Raw genomic sequence first — 19,929 nt, 5'->3', positions numbered from 1 at the left:
TGTGTGTGTTTTGGTGTGTGAGAAAGAAAGAGAGAGTCTACATATCTGCGAAATATGGAAAGGGAAAAAATGTTTTCTAGGAGGTCAATAAGTTAAAACCAAAAGAAGCAGTGTAAACTCTATCGATATATATATATATATATATATATATATATATATATATATATATTGTACGTTTTACGTTTCTTTTTTTTATTTGTTTGCGTTTTAAGAAACAAGAGACAGAGCTGGATGAAAGGAAACAGTATATTTTTGTAATTTGTATGGGAATATTCGTTGACACTGGGAAGTGCGTTTTTGACTGGAATAAAGAAAAAAAAGAAGACAAACGGTTACATTCACTCTAAACGGCTACACTCTTGATATATACTTTCCTATTTGTATATATTTATTTTTCTTCTTCTTTTTCCTCCTGTTATACGTATGTATGGATGGGTGCCCCTTATTTCAGCTAGTGTGATAGAGTAGTGGGGGAAAATCATGTACGAGTATGATGATCAGTCGTTAAAAGAAGAGGCCATGCAGTCCACTGCGGCCGGCGTTATTCAACGACGCTGGCGGGAATTTGCCCTGCGGCGTGAAAAGGAAGCGGCTCAGCGACTAGAAAAGTCATCCGTTGCCGTTGCCGCTGCCGCTGCCGCAGCTGCTGCCGCCGTGAAGGACGAGATTACTTCGCAGGAGACACCGCTAAACGACGCCCAGGTGCTTCTCAACGAATACACGCGGCTGCTGGAGGCCCGCAGTGCCGTTGTCGATCGCAGTCTAAATTGCCAGCGGCAGTTGGCGCGGCACTTCGCGGCGCAGCGGCAGCGTAAAGGCGAGGCCCCACCGGCGTCCGTTTCGCCCGAGGCCGAACAGCAGTACTGGGCGGCCGTTAGACAAATGCACGAGGAGCATTGTGTGGCGCAGGCGCAGAAAGAAGAGGCGGAGGCACTTCTGGCGGATATACAGGCACGACATCAGGGAACAATTGATGAGGCACTGCGACAGGAGGATGCGTTTCGAGACTATATACGAGGATTTGCCGAGAGATCGGTGTTTGTGCGGACCAACCGTCAACTCACGAAAGAGGAGATTGACGAATTTCTTAACAGGGAAATGGACCAACGACGTGAAATACGTAATGCACGTATACGCAATATTCTCTTGCGTCATGAGGTTGAAAAATTGCAAAAAACAGCAGCGCAACGTGAGCAACAGCAGGATGGAATGAATCTTATTGATTTTGAACAATTGAAAATTGAGAATACAAACCTTAATGAGAAGATAGAGGAACGCAATGAGGACCTTGTAAAGCTACGACGCAAGGTTACCACCACTATTCATGTACTGACTCATGTAAAGGAGAAGTTGGAGTTTATGAAGGTAGAGAACGCCCAACTTCGGCGACAGGTAGCAGCAACAGAGGAGGAACTCAACGGCATACGTGATAAATTGGCACAAACCAAACGACGTCGTGATCATTTCACCACCTCTAATATAAAAATGCGGGAGAAGATGCCAATGGTTGGAGCTGAGAAACTTCTTTTAGATTATGAGAAGCGTAAAGAGGCATCCAATGTTATGCGGGAAAGTGTATTGGAAAGTGCTGCAAAGCACCGGGAATTGGTGGCCGCCAATAACCGACAGCAATTAGTGCTGCAGAACCTCCAGAAGAGTTTGGCACTAGGCTCTTCCGTAGGACTTCCCCCAATCACAGCCAAGGCAATGACACAACACTGATGCATGATTAGTTTCTTTTTTTTATCTTTTTCCGAGTGATGGTCATGATCTTGGCGTAGTGAAGATGGGGGAAGTCTGTATATGTGAAGGTGGAGGATATTGGAAATGTACAGGAGTGCTGCAAAATCAAAAAAAAAATAAAACAAAAACAAAAAAAAAGAAGTAAAAAAAAATACACGAATGTCACCATTGAAGTGAAGTGTAGTTGAAGAAAAAAAGTCTTTGTTTCTTTATCTTGATTCATCAATTATGAATACCTCTCTGTCTCATTTTCTATATATATATTGACGTTTATTTGTATTTGTATTTGTTTTCTTTTTTTTTTTTTGTTGCTGTTTTACATCCTTCTCATGTATCTTATCTTTTTTTTACTTTTGGTTTCATTTCGTGCGTTGGGTTATCCTATACATCCCTTGAGTATATTTCTAGTGATCTATAGCATCTGTAACCCTTGCAATGCTAAGGTCTTCTGCTGACCCCAGCGTAGAAGACCACGCACAGACTACCGAAAACCCATTTGAGGAACACCAACAACAACAGCAGCAGCAGCAGCAAAGTGTTCGAAGTAATGGTCGAACTCCTGCGACAAAACCAGAGTCCGCGCAGCTCGCAACATTCATTGTAGAGACCGCAGTACTAAGCACTGGCATGGTTCGCCCCATCACATTCTTTCCTATTGTTGTGAACATTAGAACTGCCGGCGCATCCATGTACAGTGAACCGCAGGTTCCACAGGCTCCGCATCTAGGCTCAATAGATATTGGAGTCCGGCGGAATCGCTGGGCGGAATCTTTCCCGGCACATGTCGATCGTCGATACAGTGAACTAGTGGATTTTCGAATGCTGTTAGTATATCAGTTTCCAACACTTATAGTCCCACCTCTTCCACCCAAGTCAAAGTTTGACGACCTTGGTACTTTTCTTACAAATGAAAACGTTCTTGTTGCGCAACAGCATACTATTGTACGTTTCCTTCGCGAAATTGCCATGTGCCCGGAGTTTATTTACTTTTCTGTATTTACACCAAATTTCTTTCAACTCCCTCGTGAGAGTTTTGAAGATTGGTTTGCCTCAATGCGATCAGTGTTGGATAATTTTCGTCGTGGCAATGCCGCTATTGATGCGCACAGTACACGTAAAGGTGGATTACTTGGTGGTGACTCTGTTGCGAGCTTCACCGACGGCTCTACGAAAGTCGTACGGAAACTCGTTGGCTTTATCCACTCATGGATGGGTGGTAGTGGTGGTGGAAAGGAAGATAATGATGATAATGATTATCGTCGTCATCGTCAAAACAATACCAATACAACTAATACAAGTACTACTACTAGACATAGCAATACTGCTGCGGGTACTGCTGGGGAGAATCCGCCAAGAAACCCGCCAGCCACTTCTTCCTTCGCTAATCCCAATATAAATACAAATACGAATGGCTCTCCATCTCTTCACAGCACTGCGGCAAAAGCCGTGCAGTATTGGATGGAGAAGCTGCGAGTTCTCACCTCCTACCGCGAGGCCCTCGCCGCCGCCGCCCAGCCGTATCTCTCCGCAATGGAACACGCCGTCGGTGCCGTTGTGGCGATGAAAGAATTCGCCGTGGGGCTCGAGCGCACATCCGCAGTTCTGCACGCCGCCGGCTCCGTCCACGCCGATCTCGAACGGGTTGTGCGGGAGGCCGGCGTCTTCACATCCGCAGCGGCCGGCGCCATCGACACACAACAGGCAAAAAACAAGCGGGAGGTGTACGAGCGGCTGCTGTTTGAAGTGACATACGCCGATGCCGGTATAGACGCTATTGATCACGTGCTCTGTCTATGGCGACACCTAGAAAACCTCGTCGGTGAGCCGGCATACGCAAGATATGCATCCTACACACAAAATGTCAGTGCACAGCTGCAGAACTTCTATGAGACGCGGTTTTTGCGTAAATTTAAACGTCGTATGCGAAATATGATTCAGCGGATGGCAGAAACAGGGAGACACTATGCAACACTCATGGAGGAAGCTATGCAGAACACTGCCTTTGCTGCCACGATACGAGACAAGGAAATCATGCAGTACAACACAGAGTCACTCTCTCAGTATGGCGAAGAGACATCTGAGGAAAAAGCATGAACGTTAGTGAAAAGGAAATAATAAAATGAAAAGATCTGGGAAATTGATGGTTGATTTTAGGAATTGGCATTTTTTTTTTTTTTTGCTTTTTTTTTCGTCTGTTTTTTTTTTTTTTCTTCCATTCTTCTTGATATGCTTGAGTTACTTTTTTTCTTTTTTCTGCTTAAATGTGTGGGAAAAAACTACCTCGCGAGGGTTGCTGCACAGTAGTCTGGAGGAATGTAGAAATAAGCGAATAAAGGTGCAAAACACGGAAAGGGAAATTAAAACAGTAAAAAAAAATTGAGGATGATTTGACGATAAAATTTCTAGCACCCCCACAGTGAGAAAAGAAACCCATGCAACGAATGAATGATAGGAGTGGGAGTGGTGATTTTTTTTTCTTTTGTTTCTTTGTTTTGCTCTCATTTTATATGTGTCTCCCTCATGTTTTCCTTCAATAAAAACAGAGGGGAGGAGAAAGGTATAGAGAAAAAGAAAAAAGAAGAGATACATACACACTCTAGGTATTGTTCAGAAGTTTGTTTTTTCTCTCTCCACCGCTGTGTTTCCCCGTATAAACAAATAGAGGTATATATATATATATATGTTTCTCTTTGTGTATATGTATATGAATTTATTGTGGAGATAGAGGAATAAGGAAAGTGGGAACATTATTTAGAGTTTAATTTCTCTTTCTTTTATTTCGTTTTGCTTCTTAAAAATATTTATGGCCCTTTGTCACCTAGTATTTTAGTTTTTTTTCTGGATTTTTTACATCTTATAGTGTTCCTGCTAAGGGCGTGGTGTACAGAAAAACGAACAAAAACAAGAAAAAAGGATTATAGAAAAGTACTAGTTATTACCATGGCGAATAAGGGTGCGTCTGTTGATGTAACCGCGCCGGAACTCGATCCAACAAGTCGTACATTTGACCCCAAAACGTATATTCGACGTGTGTACGCAGATGCTACGCACGTAGATTTTGAGAATACACTTCTCAGCGAGGTTATTCATGAGTCAGACGTTACAGAAGAGGCACTAAAGGAGTTGATCCGAGACAGTATGAAAACATTCATTGGTTGTAAAGAGGCAATGGATTTGATGTATGCAAATGATAAATCACTCTTCACTGGTGAGGCGATTGATCCTATTTATGATGCATTTCAATCCGCGTTGAAAGAAGGAGAGGCACTTGTAGCTCCGACAGTTGAACTATTTGAAGAGTTGCGAGCCAGTAAACTTACGAAAGAGACACTTGCGAAACTTATGACTGTTTGGCGTGTTCCTGGTGTTATTTATGAGTATTGTGGAGTACGTGTACCACAGCGTCAATCTGATTTGGCAAGAAAGAAGGAGATAAGATGGGGAGGAGAGTCAACAGGAGATGGAAATCATATTAAAAGACATAGAAGTACGCATTTTAATGAAGATGATTATGAGGATGAGGGTGGTGGTAGTATTAGAAGCAATAGTAACATCAGCATCAAAAGTAAAGGTCGAAGAAGCAGCAGCAGTAGCAGTAGCAACAATAGTGATAAAGATAATAGCAGCAAAAAATGTGGAAGAAAAAGTGATCTTGCTCACCCTAGTGGAGACTCCGACGCTGAAGATGATGGTTTACAATGGGTAGCTCGTGGAGCTCTAGAAGAACTCCCCGATGGCGGTGGCACAAGTAATGATTACATATTATTGCCAGGTGAAGAGTTAATGTACTGGTATGGAACACCATTAGCACGTCGGTATAGTACTGGAAGTAGTAGTAGTAGTGGTAGTGCTACTGCTGCTGCTGGTGCTGGTGTTAGTAGTAGTAGTAATATGCGTTCATCAGGAGATGCGAAGAACTTTGAAGCTGCTGTATTAAGTCTACGTCGTGCTATGTTATACTTGGAGGAGAATTATGATCTTGAAAATGCCACGGTACTTGCTGAAGGGGCCGGAGATGATGATGATGATAACAATATGAATAATACCAACAATAGTGATGATGAACATGATAAGAGTGTTGGGCGTATCAATAATGCCGGTGGTCAACAACAAAAGCAGTTGGGGGCTATTGCTCTCACTTATCGTTATGCCTTGGCACTACTGCGAGCTGCGTTGTATCTTAGTGAACAGATGGCGGGTGAACTACGACATGCTAATGCAGCGGATACAGTTCTCATTGAAGATATTCTCTCTTCTATGATGGATACTGCCATTGCAGGAGTGAAGCTTCGACATTTCTGCTGGACGGCTAGAAATAAATTACGAGTAGATTCTAAACATGATGCTGCCATGTCTGGACTGCGGAAGGAACTGCGGGAAGGCGCCAACGTTGGCTCTGCAGATGCGTATGATGAGGAGGAAGACGGTTGTGGGAGTAGCAGCGGTGGGGTATTATCGCCTCGTGAGGTGGGAACTCCATTATATGCATCGCTTGCAGGAACAAAGGCAAACTCAAGCTGCACAACGGCAAATACAGTGCCGTATTCCGCCCAAGCAACAGAGCAACAACAAGAACAACAAGAATCGCAAAAACAACCGCAACAGCAACAACAACGCATGGAACATCCGGTGGAGTATTATATTCGTATCACACGCTATCAACACACACGTATGATGGAAAGAACAGCACTACGTCTCTCCCGAGAAGCTCATGAATGGAGACAAAAGTTTATGCCACGACTTAGAGAGAGTAATAACCTTGGTGATTTGGGACAGAGTTCTAAGCATGATACCAGATTTTCATCTAGTTTTATGCTCCCTACTGGAACTGGTGGTTTACTAGGGAATGCGAATGATTCCTTTTTAATGTTTAACAGTGTAACTATAGGCTTACCAGATATTGCCCTTGATGCCAGTATTAGTGATCGTATTGGTGTTGGAGGCTTCGACGTTGATGTAACAGGGCACAGTGGGTTGCCAAACGCAGAAGCCATTTTAGAAGCATTCCGAACACCTGAATCTGATTTTGCCCGCTTTACAACATTTAGTATTGGTGAAGTAGAAATGGGTGGAGTATTGGAGTGCTCTGCCGCGCAACTATCCATGCATAGCGCTGGACTTCTTCAGCAAATGATGGATAATACAGATGTGGAAATAGACATCTCTGCTAATGCGGAAGCAGCAGTGACTGGAACCCTCGCAGACCGTTTATTCACTTCCTGTGTAGATCACTTGGAACTCGTTTTAGTATCTTATTGGGGAGGTATTGCAGCTGCCGTACATGCGGGAATGTTTGATTTTGATCCAGATGCTAATAGTGTGTTGTACCGAATGATTAATGGTCCTGCAGTGTTGGGTAGACGTGATAATGCAGGAGCAGATGCTGGTGCAAGTGTAGCAGTAAGTCTTAACAGTGGTGTGGATGAAGTTCCACGAATGATGTTTATTCCAGTAGTAAGAGATGGGGCTCCTCCTTTGCGAGAACAGTCAGTAGAGGCGGTGCGTAAAAGCGTAAAAGCGGCAAGTGACATTCTTCACGCACTACTACTCACTACTGTGAATCGCACAGTTCTACAAAGTTTTGTGCAAACCATGGCCAAATACCGTGAAGCCGATCTTTCCAATGATGGTGAGATGGAGGATGAACGTGTTGAATTGCATGCTGCTATTCTCGTAGAAGTTATTCTTGCACAGTGGGAGCGGGCGATGTTATACGTTAGTAATGCCGTACGTCGTATGAAGGTAGTAATTGGTGAGAGTTGTACTTCTGCACTAGTAGTGAGTGAAGTACAGGCACAAGAAATGGGTGAATTACTAGAAGAATTGGAGCAATTGCGGTCAAATCTCTTCCGCTGCTATTCACATGGTGTTGGCATGCTTGCAAAAGCATATGTTACATTATTACCATCACTACGTCGAACTTCATCCACAGGACGTGCTGTAGATAGAGCTGTGTGTGCTCGTGTGAGTCGTGAGTTTGTCTCATCTGCTATGGCAATTAAATTGCTTAATCTTCTTTCTGTTGTTGTGGACCGCACGGCACCGTTTCTACACCGCTTTGATGAGGTATATGATGGGATTGATCTATTCGCAGCGAAGGCGGAACGCAAAGAAGAATTAAATACGCAAATGTATCAACAACAGAAAGGTCATTCACGCGTATTGCGACGTAAAATAACCAAAGAACCAGAATCTGATGCGGCAGGAGGAGGAGCAGAATTAGATGCGACAACTGCTTTTATGTCACAATGTAATAGTAAAATGGTAATTGAGCACGTAGCAGAACAAGAGGAAATGTTACTTGCACTTGTTGCCAATATTCTTCTTGTCTTTGTAGACGCCTTACATCATAAATGTCAACGTGTCTCACTTGATGCAGGGACAGCGTCTGAAGTACGAGAAGGTGCCATGATCGAAAGTCTCGCCGATGCCTTATGTCTACCAACAACAATTGTGCCTATTGTGGCTTCTGAACTTATTCAACCTTGTATCTCGCAGGTAGTGGTGCGACTCACACCAGAGGCGAAGACACCGCAGGAACAACAGGCATTACTAAACCGCAAAGAAGAACACTTCCGCACAGAGTATATAGCCACTGTGGGCGAACACTGTGAATTGGTGGTGGATGCACTACTTGGCATGTTTCTCGCAACTCCGCAGCAACGCATCTCACGTGAGGTACACTCATCTGGCTTTATGGCGCCCATGATGGATTGGCAACGCGTCTCTACACACACCGCAGGTGCTGTACGGCCGTATATGGCTGATAGTTTATTACACATCGCACGGGCCCATGAACGTTTACAACAACTGCGACAACCCCTTTTGGCTGCTGCTATAACACAGAGACTTGTGGCCCACTTTGCACTTGCATTTGTAACGGCACTAACGGCTGATGGAAACGTATTTGAGATTTCATCCGATTGTAGCACGAACTTTCTTTCTCATGGTTTACTACTTATTGAGGCGGAGGGTCGCACAATTCTCAGTATTGCGGATGCCCTCGTTGATGGTATAACGAAGAATCAACGTGCGGGAACAGTGCTGCCTGAACTCAACATTGCAAGAGAAGTGTTGCGTGGATCTGTTGCGGCTCTACAACGCCAAGGGACTGCTGTATGTGTGGCACTGGCCGCACGAAAGATGCATAACAATCGCAATAACAATAACAATAATAAAAATACGACAGAACTACAGGGAGGAGAAGGAGGAGATGCGGAAGGTGGTGAACAGGGGTGGATAACATTGCAGCAACGTGAGGAACGGTGTAATGCACTTGTGCAGAGTGCTATGCAGCGATCACGCTATATTGTACAAGCCATCATCGCACACGTGGAGGATAGTAGTATTACAGCCGCCTTTAAACCACTCGGTAGTGGAGTCACAGAGGATATTGCAGAACGGCTGGCAAAGCGAAAAGAGGGATACCGCACAGCTCAGAAAACACGACAAGCGGCTGGAAAAAACGTAAAGGTGCGCAAACCCTCCATAGCGGATACCACAATTGCAGCAGCAACATCATCATCAACATCGCCTGCAGCCGCTGGAACTGGCACAGGAGATGAGGCAGGGACTTCAGGAAGCACACGAAAGGTACTGCGAAAAAAAGGAAAGAAAACCAAATCCGAAACAATAGAAAAAGAAGGCGATGCCGCAGAAACCACTGAGGCTACTCCATCAAAAAGAACATTCATGACAGCAGGAGCGGCAGCAGCCTCTTCTTCTATGCGAAATGTGCGATACGCATCGGTGCTGCAACTTGCGGCAGAACAGGGTGAAAAGAGCGTCGGTGCCGCCAAAGCTCACTCTATGTATGGCGATGCGAAGGAATCACGCACGGCGGGAGAGCAGAAAAGTGGCGGGGATGCGGAAGGAAAGGGAAGACTCATGCAATACAAACGGGCTGGGCAAGAGGAAAGACGCAATAGTTTAGAAGCTGTTGGGATTCACGGCACGGAGCCTCGTGGTCGCCGCTTTAAGCGAACCCTCGCGATATAAAACCAAGTAGAGGCGATTATCACTGTTTTTTGTTTAAGGTACGACTAATTATTATTATTATTATTTATAGTTATGAGTACAATGTTATTGCAATGGGCATTTTATTGCTTCTCTGTTCGCGTCGGGAAAGTATAAAGGTGAACTTGTACCTCTATACTCTCAAAAATGGGCGATCTGCTTATGTCGTATAATATAATACTTTTATTTTTCTTTTGATGATCGGTTTACCTTTCAGATCTTGTATTTTGATTTCCCGTTGTGTATGGTTTTCCTCTCACTCTATTGTTTTTTTTATATATTCACCATTATAACAAATCCTGAGAATACCACAACCGAATCAAAACAAAAAAAAAATCCACTAACGAGAACGGAAAGAACAAAGCCATACAGTATTTTTTTTTTTTTGTGCGTGTGTGAACCAAGCCACACGACGATACATAGTCTGACATAGCAAATTGTAGGATTAAGGAAACAATACGAAAAAAAGAAATAGCTGAAGAGCACATAACGAATACAGATTATATATATTATTATTATCTATTTATAAAATGTCCAACTGTATTTTTTGCAAGATTGTGGAGGGAGCTATCCCATGCCACAAGGTGGCGGAAACCGCCAAGGCTCTGGCCTTTATGGATATCAATCCACTCTCTCTTGGCCACGTACTTGTGATCCCTAAGAAACACGCCGAGTTTCTGCATGAAGTGGAGTTCGATACGGCCGCAGATATTGGCGCACTAACGGCGAAGATCTCCCGTGTTGTGGCGGCGGAGGGAAATGGATCAACGGCGTATAATGTACTGCAGAACAACGGTAAACTCGCCCACCAGGAGGTTCCTCACGTACACTTTCACATTATTCCTAAACGGAATGCGGATGAGGGACTTTGTGTGGGCTGGAAATCACTGCCGACAGATCATAAGGCATTTGCAGAAAAGGCAGAGAGCTACGCGAAAGCATTGGAGAAGCTATGAAGAGGCATTTTATATATATATCTGAACGTTTTCTTTTTTTACCTTTTATTCTCTTCGTATATACATATAGGGGAATATATACATACTTTCACTCTTTTTGTTTTTTTATTTTATTTTCATTCCATCTTTGATTATGATTTCTCTTGTCAACACTTACACGATTTTAACACTGCCACTTTGTTTTTTGAATTCCTTTTCGTTTAATTTGGTTCATGTTAGTCCATTTTATCACGGGGCGAGAGCAAAAATTCAATTAGGTTATCCGCCACGAAAGCAAGAAAAACAAAAAAAAGATAAAAGAAGCGCAAAAGAAGAAGAAAAAAAAGTCTAAAAGAGAAAAATGCAGCGACAAAAAAGTCCCAGCAGTGCAAGGAGGTCTGAACAAGACGGTAAGTTCCGCCGAAGTGGAGTGAAGCTCACAGAGCAGGATGACAAGCTGCTAGAAGAGCGTATTAGCGCCAACACGTTGGTGTACCCCAAACACTCTTTAGTGGCCGTCGCATTTATTGCGGCTTTTCAGTCTGTCTATCTTTCACATGCGTTTAATGGATTGGAGTGGACAGTGCCGGCTAATCTCGCTCTTTATATTGCCGTGATGCTATTCACTGCATACATGTTGTCCCAGGCATATATTGTGATGGTTGAAAGTGAGTTCTGGCGTAGGCAGCGGCACTATGATGAGGTGCCGGAGGATGATAAGAAGTTATTGCATAAACTGCGATTGCAGGTGGCTGTGGGATACACCCTCTTTTTTATTAACAGTGTGTTTTCTGTGGTTTGCACAACGCTGCATATTTATATATTCCGTCATTCGGAACCACGTGCGAGTTTTATACTCTCGCCAACCATGACGGCTGCGCTGCTGTGGCTAATCGCACAAAAGAATGAAGAGACACGCCGCCGCCGCATGTCCCGACACAGGTGAGAGTGATTGAACGAATGAATAAAAGGGGGGAATGGAAAAAAGAGAAGAAAGAAGTGAAGGTAGACCAATGGGCCGAAACAAGAAGAATATGAAGAAAAAAAAGAGGATATGAGAGGGGAAGCATATACACGTTGTCTACAATGATATTCATTCTTACTTATGATAAAAAAAAATCAAGTGAACTGAAGCAAGAAAGAAAAAAAACGAGCTGAAACAAAAAGAACGGCCAGAAAGAAAAAAAAAGAAGAATGAGAATGAATAAAAAAAAGCGTGAAGAGATCGCTTAGATGAATGAATGAATGAATGAATGGGGAAATCCCAATGCATCACCGCCACCTCTCTCTCTGTGCGTGTGTGTGTGTGTGCGTGTGCGTGCGTCTATGTACATGTACATGAAAACATGTATGTCTTTTCCTTTCATTCTTATCCAATATGTGTATTTGTACGTCTTAAGGGTGTACGAATCAGTACCTGTGTATGTAGATGTTTATGCTTGTGCGTGTCTTTGTATGCGTTCCATTTCTACTGTGTGCATTGCTCATTTTTTTTTTTATACATTTCCTCTACACTACCCCTTATTTTCTATTCTCAACGTCTGCAATTCTCTTGCTTAAGTAAGAAGTGTGGGTCAAGTCGCTCCAGGTAGCAGTTTGAAGGCTATTGATTAACTGACTGGTTACGAGCGAACGGAAGAAAGAAGAACAAAAAAAGGTAAGAAAAAAAAAGAGTAAAATAGCGAAGGAGGAAACTACAAGTCACATTGCAAACTGCGTATATAAAAACGCATAGATAGAAGAAGAAGAAGATACAAACCTAATTGAGTGTAAAGACATCATCCTCTTGTATTTTTCCATACAATGTCTCTTCAACACTTTGCATACAGCAGTGCTCCTGACGGGGATATTGGTGTTCTCACCGCCTCCGCCTACACAGCACTAACACTGCGGGGATGTGCGGTGGAGGTGGAGGTGCGTGGGAACTGCGCTCGCGTAAATGTACGGTATGAATACATGAATTACACCGGCAAAGAGCATCGGGTGATTGCCGTCTATCCATTACCATCCGACTGGGATCTTCTTGCTTGCCGCGCCGAACACAACGCCGACAGTGTTTTCACCAACACTATTGAAACACAGCGTAATCCTATCAGTATCAATATTCATACGAATACCAACGTAAAAGGAGATCTCGCCGTTGCCGCACAGGCATTACCGTGGGTTGTTGCTACTGGCGGTAGTGTAATAATAGCCGCTACGTATCACGTTCCACTTGATACGACTCGTTCTCGTAGAAATGTGCGAGTGCAACTGCCAGCGGAGTTGTTTCCACGTGTACAAAAATTACCGTCCTCCACTCTCGCCTATGCTTCCTTGTTTGATATGAAAGTACCATCGAAAATCCCAGAGGGGTGGACTATTGATGCGAAGTGTGATATGTTCGTTCCACTCGCAGGTGCCGTACAGGTATACCCAGCATCTGCACAAGCTACAACACAGGTGGAATATATTGGTGACAGTGGGTTTACTTTGCACTATAACACTCCAATCACCACCTCTCAAATGCGGGATGGATTCGAAGTGAATTGTGAGGTGCGGCAGACTGCAGAACCAATGCGTTTCTTTATTGCGAAGGATGTTGGTGTGATGGTAAAAGATGAGGATCATTACGCCTTAACACTTGCCTTTACACCACAACTTGAGGAACGAAGTGGTTGTATTGTCAATACAGAGTTGGTGTTGGTGGTGGATTCACACAATCGAGAAGTTTCTGCAGCGATAGCGCAGAGTATTGCTATTGCGGTACGTGGTGTACCTGATACGGTACGCGTAAATGTGGTATTGGTGGGTACAAAGAACGATGTGTCTCTCTGCCCACGTGGTGCTATGTCACTCACGGAACTCCCACTTGACCAAATTATGGCCTTTGTGAATGAGGCGATGCCACAACCAGCGGGAACTGGCGGATCGAAACTCCATCGAGCACTTCGTGCTGTAATGAAGCAAGACACTCTCTCACTATGTGGACCTGTTTCAGCAGGATACGTACGACATGTGGTTGTAATGTCGGATGAGGGTGAAACGCCATTCGCAACGGAGATCATCGCTGAGGCGGTGCATCATCGTCCCAATATGTGTTTCAGTGCTATTGGTGTGTTACTTGCAGGAAAGGCGGAGGTATCCATGTTGCGACTTCTTGCAGAGGAGGGTGGTGGTGTTTACCGCGATGCGGTGGATGCACAGGGAGTGTCAGAAGTCCTTGTAGAGATTCTCGCCAAGGTGATGGTGCCAGCCTTAACGAATATTGTTATTCGCTTTGATGAACCAGAAGTGCGGGCGTCTGTTGGTACCACACTGCCGGCTGTGGCTCAAGGAACAGAACGCTTTGTGTATGGAATCGCCCCAGCCTCACTTACGACACTTGGGATAACGTTGATGGGTCGTATTGGACCTATGGTTATTGAGTATGTAGGAAAGGGAAATCCACAGGAGGTTGCTTTCACCTCCGCAACGGAGTCGCAGAATCCTCTTTCGGTTGGTCTCTTTCATCTCGCCGCCGCCTCTGCGAGAATACGATACCTTATTGAGAACTCTGAACACTCCGGACTCTCCAAAGTGGAAATACAAGAAGTGGCACGACTCTCCAAGACATTTATGTTGCCGTCACCCTTCACAGAAATGATACAAATTCGACCCAGCGCACCCCCAACTTCTTCTACAACGACTCCAGTTCTTATTGCCGTAAATTATATGCCACGCAGTGGGAAATATATGCGGCGAATGATGAGATACAAACGAGAACAATTGGCAAATGGGTCAGTTGATCGTCGTCCACGAGCAAAGCCGTTACTTCCCAAACAAGGTGAAGAGCAAAAGGAAAAAGAAGCAGAGGAAATACAAGAAACCCCAATAATGTCCAGTGAAGGGGAAACGACACAAGAATCCGTTGTGGATTACCCCCAGCTTGTGCCCCCATCAACAACTAGAGAGTTTATCCGCGCTATTGTAGTAGATATAGTAGAGTCTGTGGTATCTCCTCCAAGTTTGAAGCGACTTACGGCACTTCAAGCAGCAGACGGTTCCTTCCCACTTAATGCCACACTTGGTACCGCCATTGGTATCACACTTGAGCGACTGGAAAAAGAAGTCCCACTTGATGGATTTGGTGTCAGTGAAGATATGACGGCTGCCAGAGATTATTTGAAAGTGCACGAACGTGTATGGGCCACCGTTGTCGCAGCTGCGGCGATGGAACTGCGATCCCTCGCTATTACGACGCTGGCATATAAGAAGGCACTCGCGTATGCAGCAAAGCATGACACTGAAGGGGAACTTTTGCGCCGTGCACGGAACCTCATTGCAAAGTCACCGTCTGTTTCGCTATGATGTACACAATATATGAGGTGGAGAAAAAAATAGTTGTTAAAAAAAAAAGAAGAAAAAAGGAGAAATAGTGTTATATCTCTTCTGTGTGTGTGTGTATTTGTGTATACGTTTCTGTCTGTTTTTCTGGTGGTCATGTTGTTCTTGTTGTTCCCTTTTATTATTATTATTATTATTATTATTATTATTATTATTATTATTATTATTATTATTATTATTATTATTATTATTATTATTGTTCCGCGTTTTTTTTTCTTGTATTTGTTTCCCTCTTCTACTTGCATGTCCATTATATTCCTCTTTTTTTTTCGAGTGGAAGGAAGTAGTTGACTGCAAACGACCTGCAAGTCGCAACTCTTTTTATACTGAAAGAGGAGGCGGTCTAGCGGAAATTATGTATAGGTGTTGTATATCAAGATCCTATCTTTCTTTCTTTCTCTTCGTGTGTCGGTGTAGTAAGATTACTCTCCTCACTTTTGTGTGTTTTTATTTATTTTTTTATTTCTGTCTATTTGTCTCTTCTCTTGTATTTTTTCCTTTTTTTATACCTGATCTAGGAAGTGCTTTTATTGGTCACATCATTGTTTTAATTCATAGGTGTGTATAATTTGCATTTATATATATATATATATATATATATATATATATATATATATATATTTAATTGCCCTCTTTGGTGCTGGGCAGGGTGAATGATACGAATGCAGTACGGTACTGTGGCTGATGCACATGTTACTTTGGAGGAAGAAGATTTGAAAAATCCCGGTACTGTCGAATTTAACGAAGAATTACTAAACGACGCGACAAATGCGGCCTTTGCAGACCAACTTTGGGTATCTGCCATGCAGTTATTAATGCCGCTAAAGATATTACTTTTTCTTATTCTTTTACCATTACTCTTAGTTGTGCAAATAATTTTCCCATCCGGGGCAAAGGCGGATGCGGTCTGTTGGTTGCTTGCACTGGCAGCTGTAATGCCTATTAATGTTGTGTTAGTAGAGTACATGGATGATATAGCGATTCGCTTTAACTCTGATGAAATGGCGGCTGTTGTACGCATATTTGCTGAACATGCCGCAGAGTTTCTTATTTCCTTTTTAACTCTCAGTCACAGAGGAAAGCAGAATGTATTTTTGGTGAAACCATTATTGTTTGGATGTATATTGGCTAGTACGCTGATAACGGTTGGTGTGGGTCTCTTGTTCGCCATTCCATCCGAGGGCACATACCGCCTTGGGGCGTCTGTTTGGCGTAACTTTCGTTCACTTCTTGTTTTCACCAGTGTGTGTTTTGTACTACCAACACTGTATTCTATATCCGCAAGGTTATCGCAATCGGGAATTAATAAAACCTCAGGAATAGAAATGGAATTTAATCCATTAGCAGATGATCTACAAATCTCACGCTTCCTTGCATTACTTGCCATCGGTGTGTATGTGTTAGTTCTCGCAAGTGGACTTGGATCTGGTACCCACTTGTACGCATCCGCAGGAAACGCCGTAACTCCTACAAGTCTTACATATGCTATACAATATGTACATAGTGGACAGGAGTATAAGGATGCATGCCCTATTTTTGAAATACGCTATTCGATAAATTTTGCCATTACAGGAGCAATAGTAACCCTTACCTTATTATTGGGAGTCTGTCACATACTTGCAGAAAAGATGGTACAAACTTCTCATGTCTTATCACTACCATTGTCTTTTGTAGTAGTTGTGTTAGTTCCATTGGTATTGCGGGGTGGCAGTATATGTGGGGCGGCGTTTATGGCATCTGTTGGTCGTCTTGATATTGCTATTTGTATGGGATTAAGTGGAGCACTGCGCATATTCCACAGTGTATTACCACTCGTGTTGTTGTTCGCGTGGCCATTTGGAAACCCAGTAGATCTCGTACTTCCGCCTTTTCTTGCAGGTGTGTGTTTGCTGCTTATTATGATGGTTTCACATCTCGGTGGTGAGGGAACTCTGCAGCGTGTGGATGGTATTGTTCTTGTGGCTTTTTATGCACTTGTGGTCTGCGCGTGTTTATTAGGGGGGAGTGACATTGTAATGCTTGAGATGTAGAGAAAAGATAAGGAGAAGAAAGAGAGGAATCACAGATGTATAAGGTGGGTGAGAATTGGGCGAAAATAAACAGATGGACGCATAGAGGGGGAAAAAAAGGTGTAGGTATAAGTAAATAGGCTTCTTTCTTTTTTTTATCATTATTCTTTTTTTTATATATTTTGTATCTCTGACTATCTTTCTCTGTGTGTGTGTGTATTCTTCTACGTGGAAGGGAAAGAGATCCACTAAAACCATTCTTGTAAATAGCACATTTTATTTACACCAATACTTGCGTACTTATATCTATCAAGAGGGTACACTTCTATTTCTAGAAAATCTATCCTGTGTTCCCCCACTTACCGGAGATTGACATGCTCTAAACGAGAGCAAATCACTTTTATGTTATTATTTTTATGATTTTCCTTAATTCTATTCCCAACATATATCCCATAACTCATTTCAACACGCGTTCACTCACTCATTCACACACACACACAAAATTTGAAAAGCATTAAAAAAACTTCATGTATATGGCTGGGTATAGGAATAACTAAATATATATATATATATATATATATATATATATATATATTTGCATCTCTGTCTCTTTATTTGTCGCGCTCTTTTAATGCAGTTGCTTTGTTTGTTTGTTTTTTGTTCTCTTGTTTGCTTGATAAGATGTTGAGGGGTGTGCGTTGCGCCTCACGGGGTTCGAAGAATAAGCGTATAGCTGGTTGGTGGGTACTTTTATTAGTTTCGCTCCTACTCTCATTGCTCTGCTGGTGTCTCCTTGCCGTATCTGTAGACAATGGAATTAAAGCCCCATTCCCACAGTCAGAGACCAGAAGAGATGTATATCTTCCACCTCTTACTGTTGCTACTGGCGGCGTTAGTAATCTTAGTACTGGTATTAGTACTATTGGTGGTACTACTAATACTAATAGTAATACTAATAATAATTATTATCATTATAGTGGTAATAGACCGTGGGATATACATCACGGTAGTGGGGCTGTTGGTATTGGTCCCGATGCCCTTGTTTCATGTCGATCATCCATCTGTCGATTGTGTGATACAATGATGGTAAACAACACAGAGAGTGTCATTCACCCATTGGTATTAGCCTACATTCGAAAATATGTTATGATTGGTATTGTTACAGGATCCCATGATAATTTTTTCCGCATAGATCTAGCACTCTGTACATGGCTGGGACACATGGCAGCGGAGAATCTCTTTATCTTCACAGACGCCGCCAATACATCGGATGGACGTCATGGTATTTGGATAGAAACAGATGACGCTATAGCCTCAAGGCAACTAAATATAAAGATGTTACGTAGAACCGGTTATTCTGTTGGGTGGATGCGGGCCCAATACCGCTTCTTTCATGCGTTTAGTCACTTTGCTAAACTTATGCATAGTCAAGATGGGTATTATCGTCATGTGCGATGGATGATTGTGGTAGATGATGATTCATTTCTTGATCTCCATGCACTTGTGCGGTTTCTCCACCGCCGGGATTTAAGTAATTTAATTCGTCTGCTTGAGAGGAGCAAACAGGCAGAACCCACACTTTTGCAGGAACGTTGTCATTACTCAGTAGGGGCCACAGCAGCGGAGATTTCTCACTGTTTAAATCTACCAGAGACCATTGCACACTTACAAAAACAACAAGAAGGAGTAGAAAAAGAAAAACAACAAGAAACATGGGAAAGTATGATACGCCGCAGTCTGTTCGATCCCAACAGCGCGGCTCTTACTATAGACAGTGTATGGTGGAATATCACCAGCAACGAGTTACTCCGCAGTCCTGCCAGTATTGCGGCATTAGATCCTATTTACATTGGCGATCGTGGCTGGGGTGGGGCCGGTCATTATATGAACACCGCCGCCCTACGTCTCTTTGCAGAGCGGGGCGAGGAGAAATGTGTGCAGCGGCATCTCATTAAAGGCCGTCTCGCCAGCGACACCGCCCTCCACCGCTGTCTCCCCTCACTCGGCATTCACCGCACCAGCGACGGTGTTCTCTCCCACTGCCAGGCACGATATCTGCAGCGGCGGATGTTGGATGGGGCACTGGTGAGTATGCATGCGAAGCGGGATGTGGTGCTGCCTGCACTTCTCGCCATGTGGCGAATGCGGCTGTATTATCAAGTGATGTATCACCGGAATCACACAGCCTATAATGTGCTCATGCAGGTAGGGGCTTGTGCGTATGGGTATACGTGTAAACTGCGCAGTTGTAGGAAGGAGGAAGATGCCGCTGCCTTAACTACATTTAACCAATTAAGTAATAATAATACTCATTTGCCATTGTACTAGTTATTGCTTTAGGTGTGAAACTACAAAGGGAAGAGAGAGAAGCAAAATAATAATAATAGTAGTAGTAGTAATAATAATAATAATAATAATAATAATAATAATAATAATAATAATAATAATAATAATAATAATAATAATAATAATAATAATAATAATAATAATAATAATAATAATAATAATACTCATGTAACTTTACTCTTGTGATTTTTTTATCTGTTTTAGTGGAGTACGAGAGGGGGAATCAAAGTAAACCTATATCTATATATATAGATATATATGGTTTATCATGGACATTGTCTTTTTTGATTTCCTTCACCCTTAACGCACATTTACGTTTATTCCCCATCCTCTCCATTTACTTTAATTTCCAATCTTTTTTGTTTGCATTTGCTTATTTATTAATTTTTTTTATTCACCAATGAATTCTGGTGATTCTATTTCCTTCTTTCCCTCTTATTATTGTTACTGTGTTCGCTATTGCTATTATTATTACTGTTATTTTTATTATTGTTGTTGCTATTAATACTGTTTTT

The 19,929-nt window shown here is 42.8% G+C and overlaps 8 protein-coding genes across 8 annotated transcripts; all 8 read left to right on the top strand.

Annotated features, from left to right (window-relative positions):
* Positions 1 to 480: 480 nt before the first annotated feature.
* On the top strand, positions 481 to 1,722 carry LSM04_003115 (protein of unknown function DUF4201; the record flags this gene model as incomplete). Its single annotated transcript, XM_067330326.1, has 1 exon — positions 481 to 1,722. The coding sequence occupies one exon, from the start codon at positions 481 to 483 to the stop codon at positions 1,720 to 1,722; it is 1,242 nt and encodes a 413-aa protein (XP_067191428.1).
* Positions 1,723 to 2,178: 456 nt separating this feature from the next.
* Positions 2,179 to 3,837, top strand: LSM04_002841 (Phox homologous domain; the record flags this gene model as incomplete). Its single annotated transcript, XM_067330325.1, has 1 exon — positions 2,179 to 3,837. The coding sequence occupies one exon, from the start codon at positions 2,179 to 2,181 to the stop codon at positions 3,835 to 3,837; it is 1,659 nt and encodes a 552-aa protein (XP_067191422.1).
* An 846-nt stretch (positions 3,838 to 4,683) lies between these two features.
* Positions 4,684 to 9,741, top strand: LSM04_007739 (uncharacterized protein; the record flags this gene model as incomplete). Its single annotated transcript, XM_067330324.1, has 1 exon — positions 4,684 to 9,741. One exon carries the CDS (start codon positions 4,684 to 4,686, stop codon positions 9,739 to 9,741), a length of 5,058 nt encoding a protein of 1,685 aa, XP_067191528.1.
* A 548-nt stretch (positions 9,742 to 10,289) lies between these two features.
* LSM04_007037 (Histidine triad (HIT) protein) lies at positions 10,290 to 10,715 on the top strand (the record flags this gene model as incomplete). Its single annotated transcript, XM_067330323.1, has 1 exon — positions 10,290 to 10,715. The coding sequence occupies one exon, from the start codon at positions 10,290 to 10,292 to the stop codon at positions 10,713 to 10,715; it is 426 nt and encodes a 141-aa protein (XP_067191510.1).
* A 340-nt stretch (positions 10,716 to 11,055) lies between these two features.
* Positions 11,056 to 11,640, top strand: LSM04_001476 (uncharacterized protein; the record flags this gene model as incomplete). The annotated part of the gene is made up of 1 exon (XM_067330322.1): positions 11,056 to 11,640. The coding sequence occupies one exon, from the start codon at positions 11,056 to 11,058 to the stop codon at positions 11,638 to 11,640; it is 585 nt and encodes a 194-aa protein (XP_067191395.1).
* An 857-nt stretch (positions 11,641 to 12,497) lies between these two features.
* Positions 12,498 to 15,023, top strand: LSM04_002707 (von Willebrand factor; the record flags this gene model as incomplete). The annotated part of the gene is made up of 1 exon (XM_067330321.1): positions 12,498 to 15,023. One exon carries the CDS (start codon positions 12,498 to 12,500, stop codon positions 15,021 to 15,023), a length of 2,526 nt encoding a protein of 841 aa, XP_067191421.1.
* Positions 15,024 to 15,712: 689 nt separating this feature from the next.
* On the top strand, positions 15,713 to 17,089 carry LSM04_002243 (uncharacterized protein; the record flags this gene model as incomplete). Its single annotated transcript, XM_067330320.1, has 1 exon — positions 15,713 to 17,089. The coding sequence occupies one exon, from the start codon at positions 15,713 to 15,715 to the stop codon at positions 17,087 to 17,089; it is 1,377 nt and encodes a 458-aa protein (XP_067191405.1).
* Positions 17,090 to 17,749: 660 nt separating this feature from the next.
* LSM04_008397 (Fringe-like) lies at positions 17,750 to 19,396 on the top strand (the record flags this gene model as incomplete). The annotated part of the gene is made up of 1 exon (XM_067330318.1): positions 17,750 to 19,396. One exon carries the CDS (start codon positions 17,750 to 17,752, stop codon positions 19,394 to 19,396), a length of 1,647 nt encoding a protein of 548 aa, XP_067191545.1.
* Between the last annotated feature and the right edge of the window lie 533 nt (positions 19,397 to 19,929).

This window comes from Trypanosoma melophagium (assembly GCF_022059095.1).
Source record: "Trypanosoma melophagium isolate St. Kilda chromosome Unknown ctg23segment0, whole genome shotgun sequence".
Taxonomy (NCBI): Eukaryota; Euglenozoa; class Kinetoplastea; order Trypanosomatida; family Trypanosomatidae; genus Trypanosoma; species Trypanosoma melophagium.
Note: the sequence above shows the minus strand (reverse complement) of the source record. Positions and strands in the feature narration are given on the sequence as shown.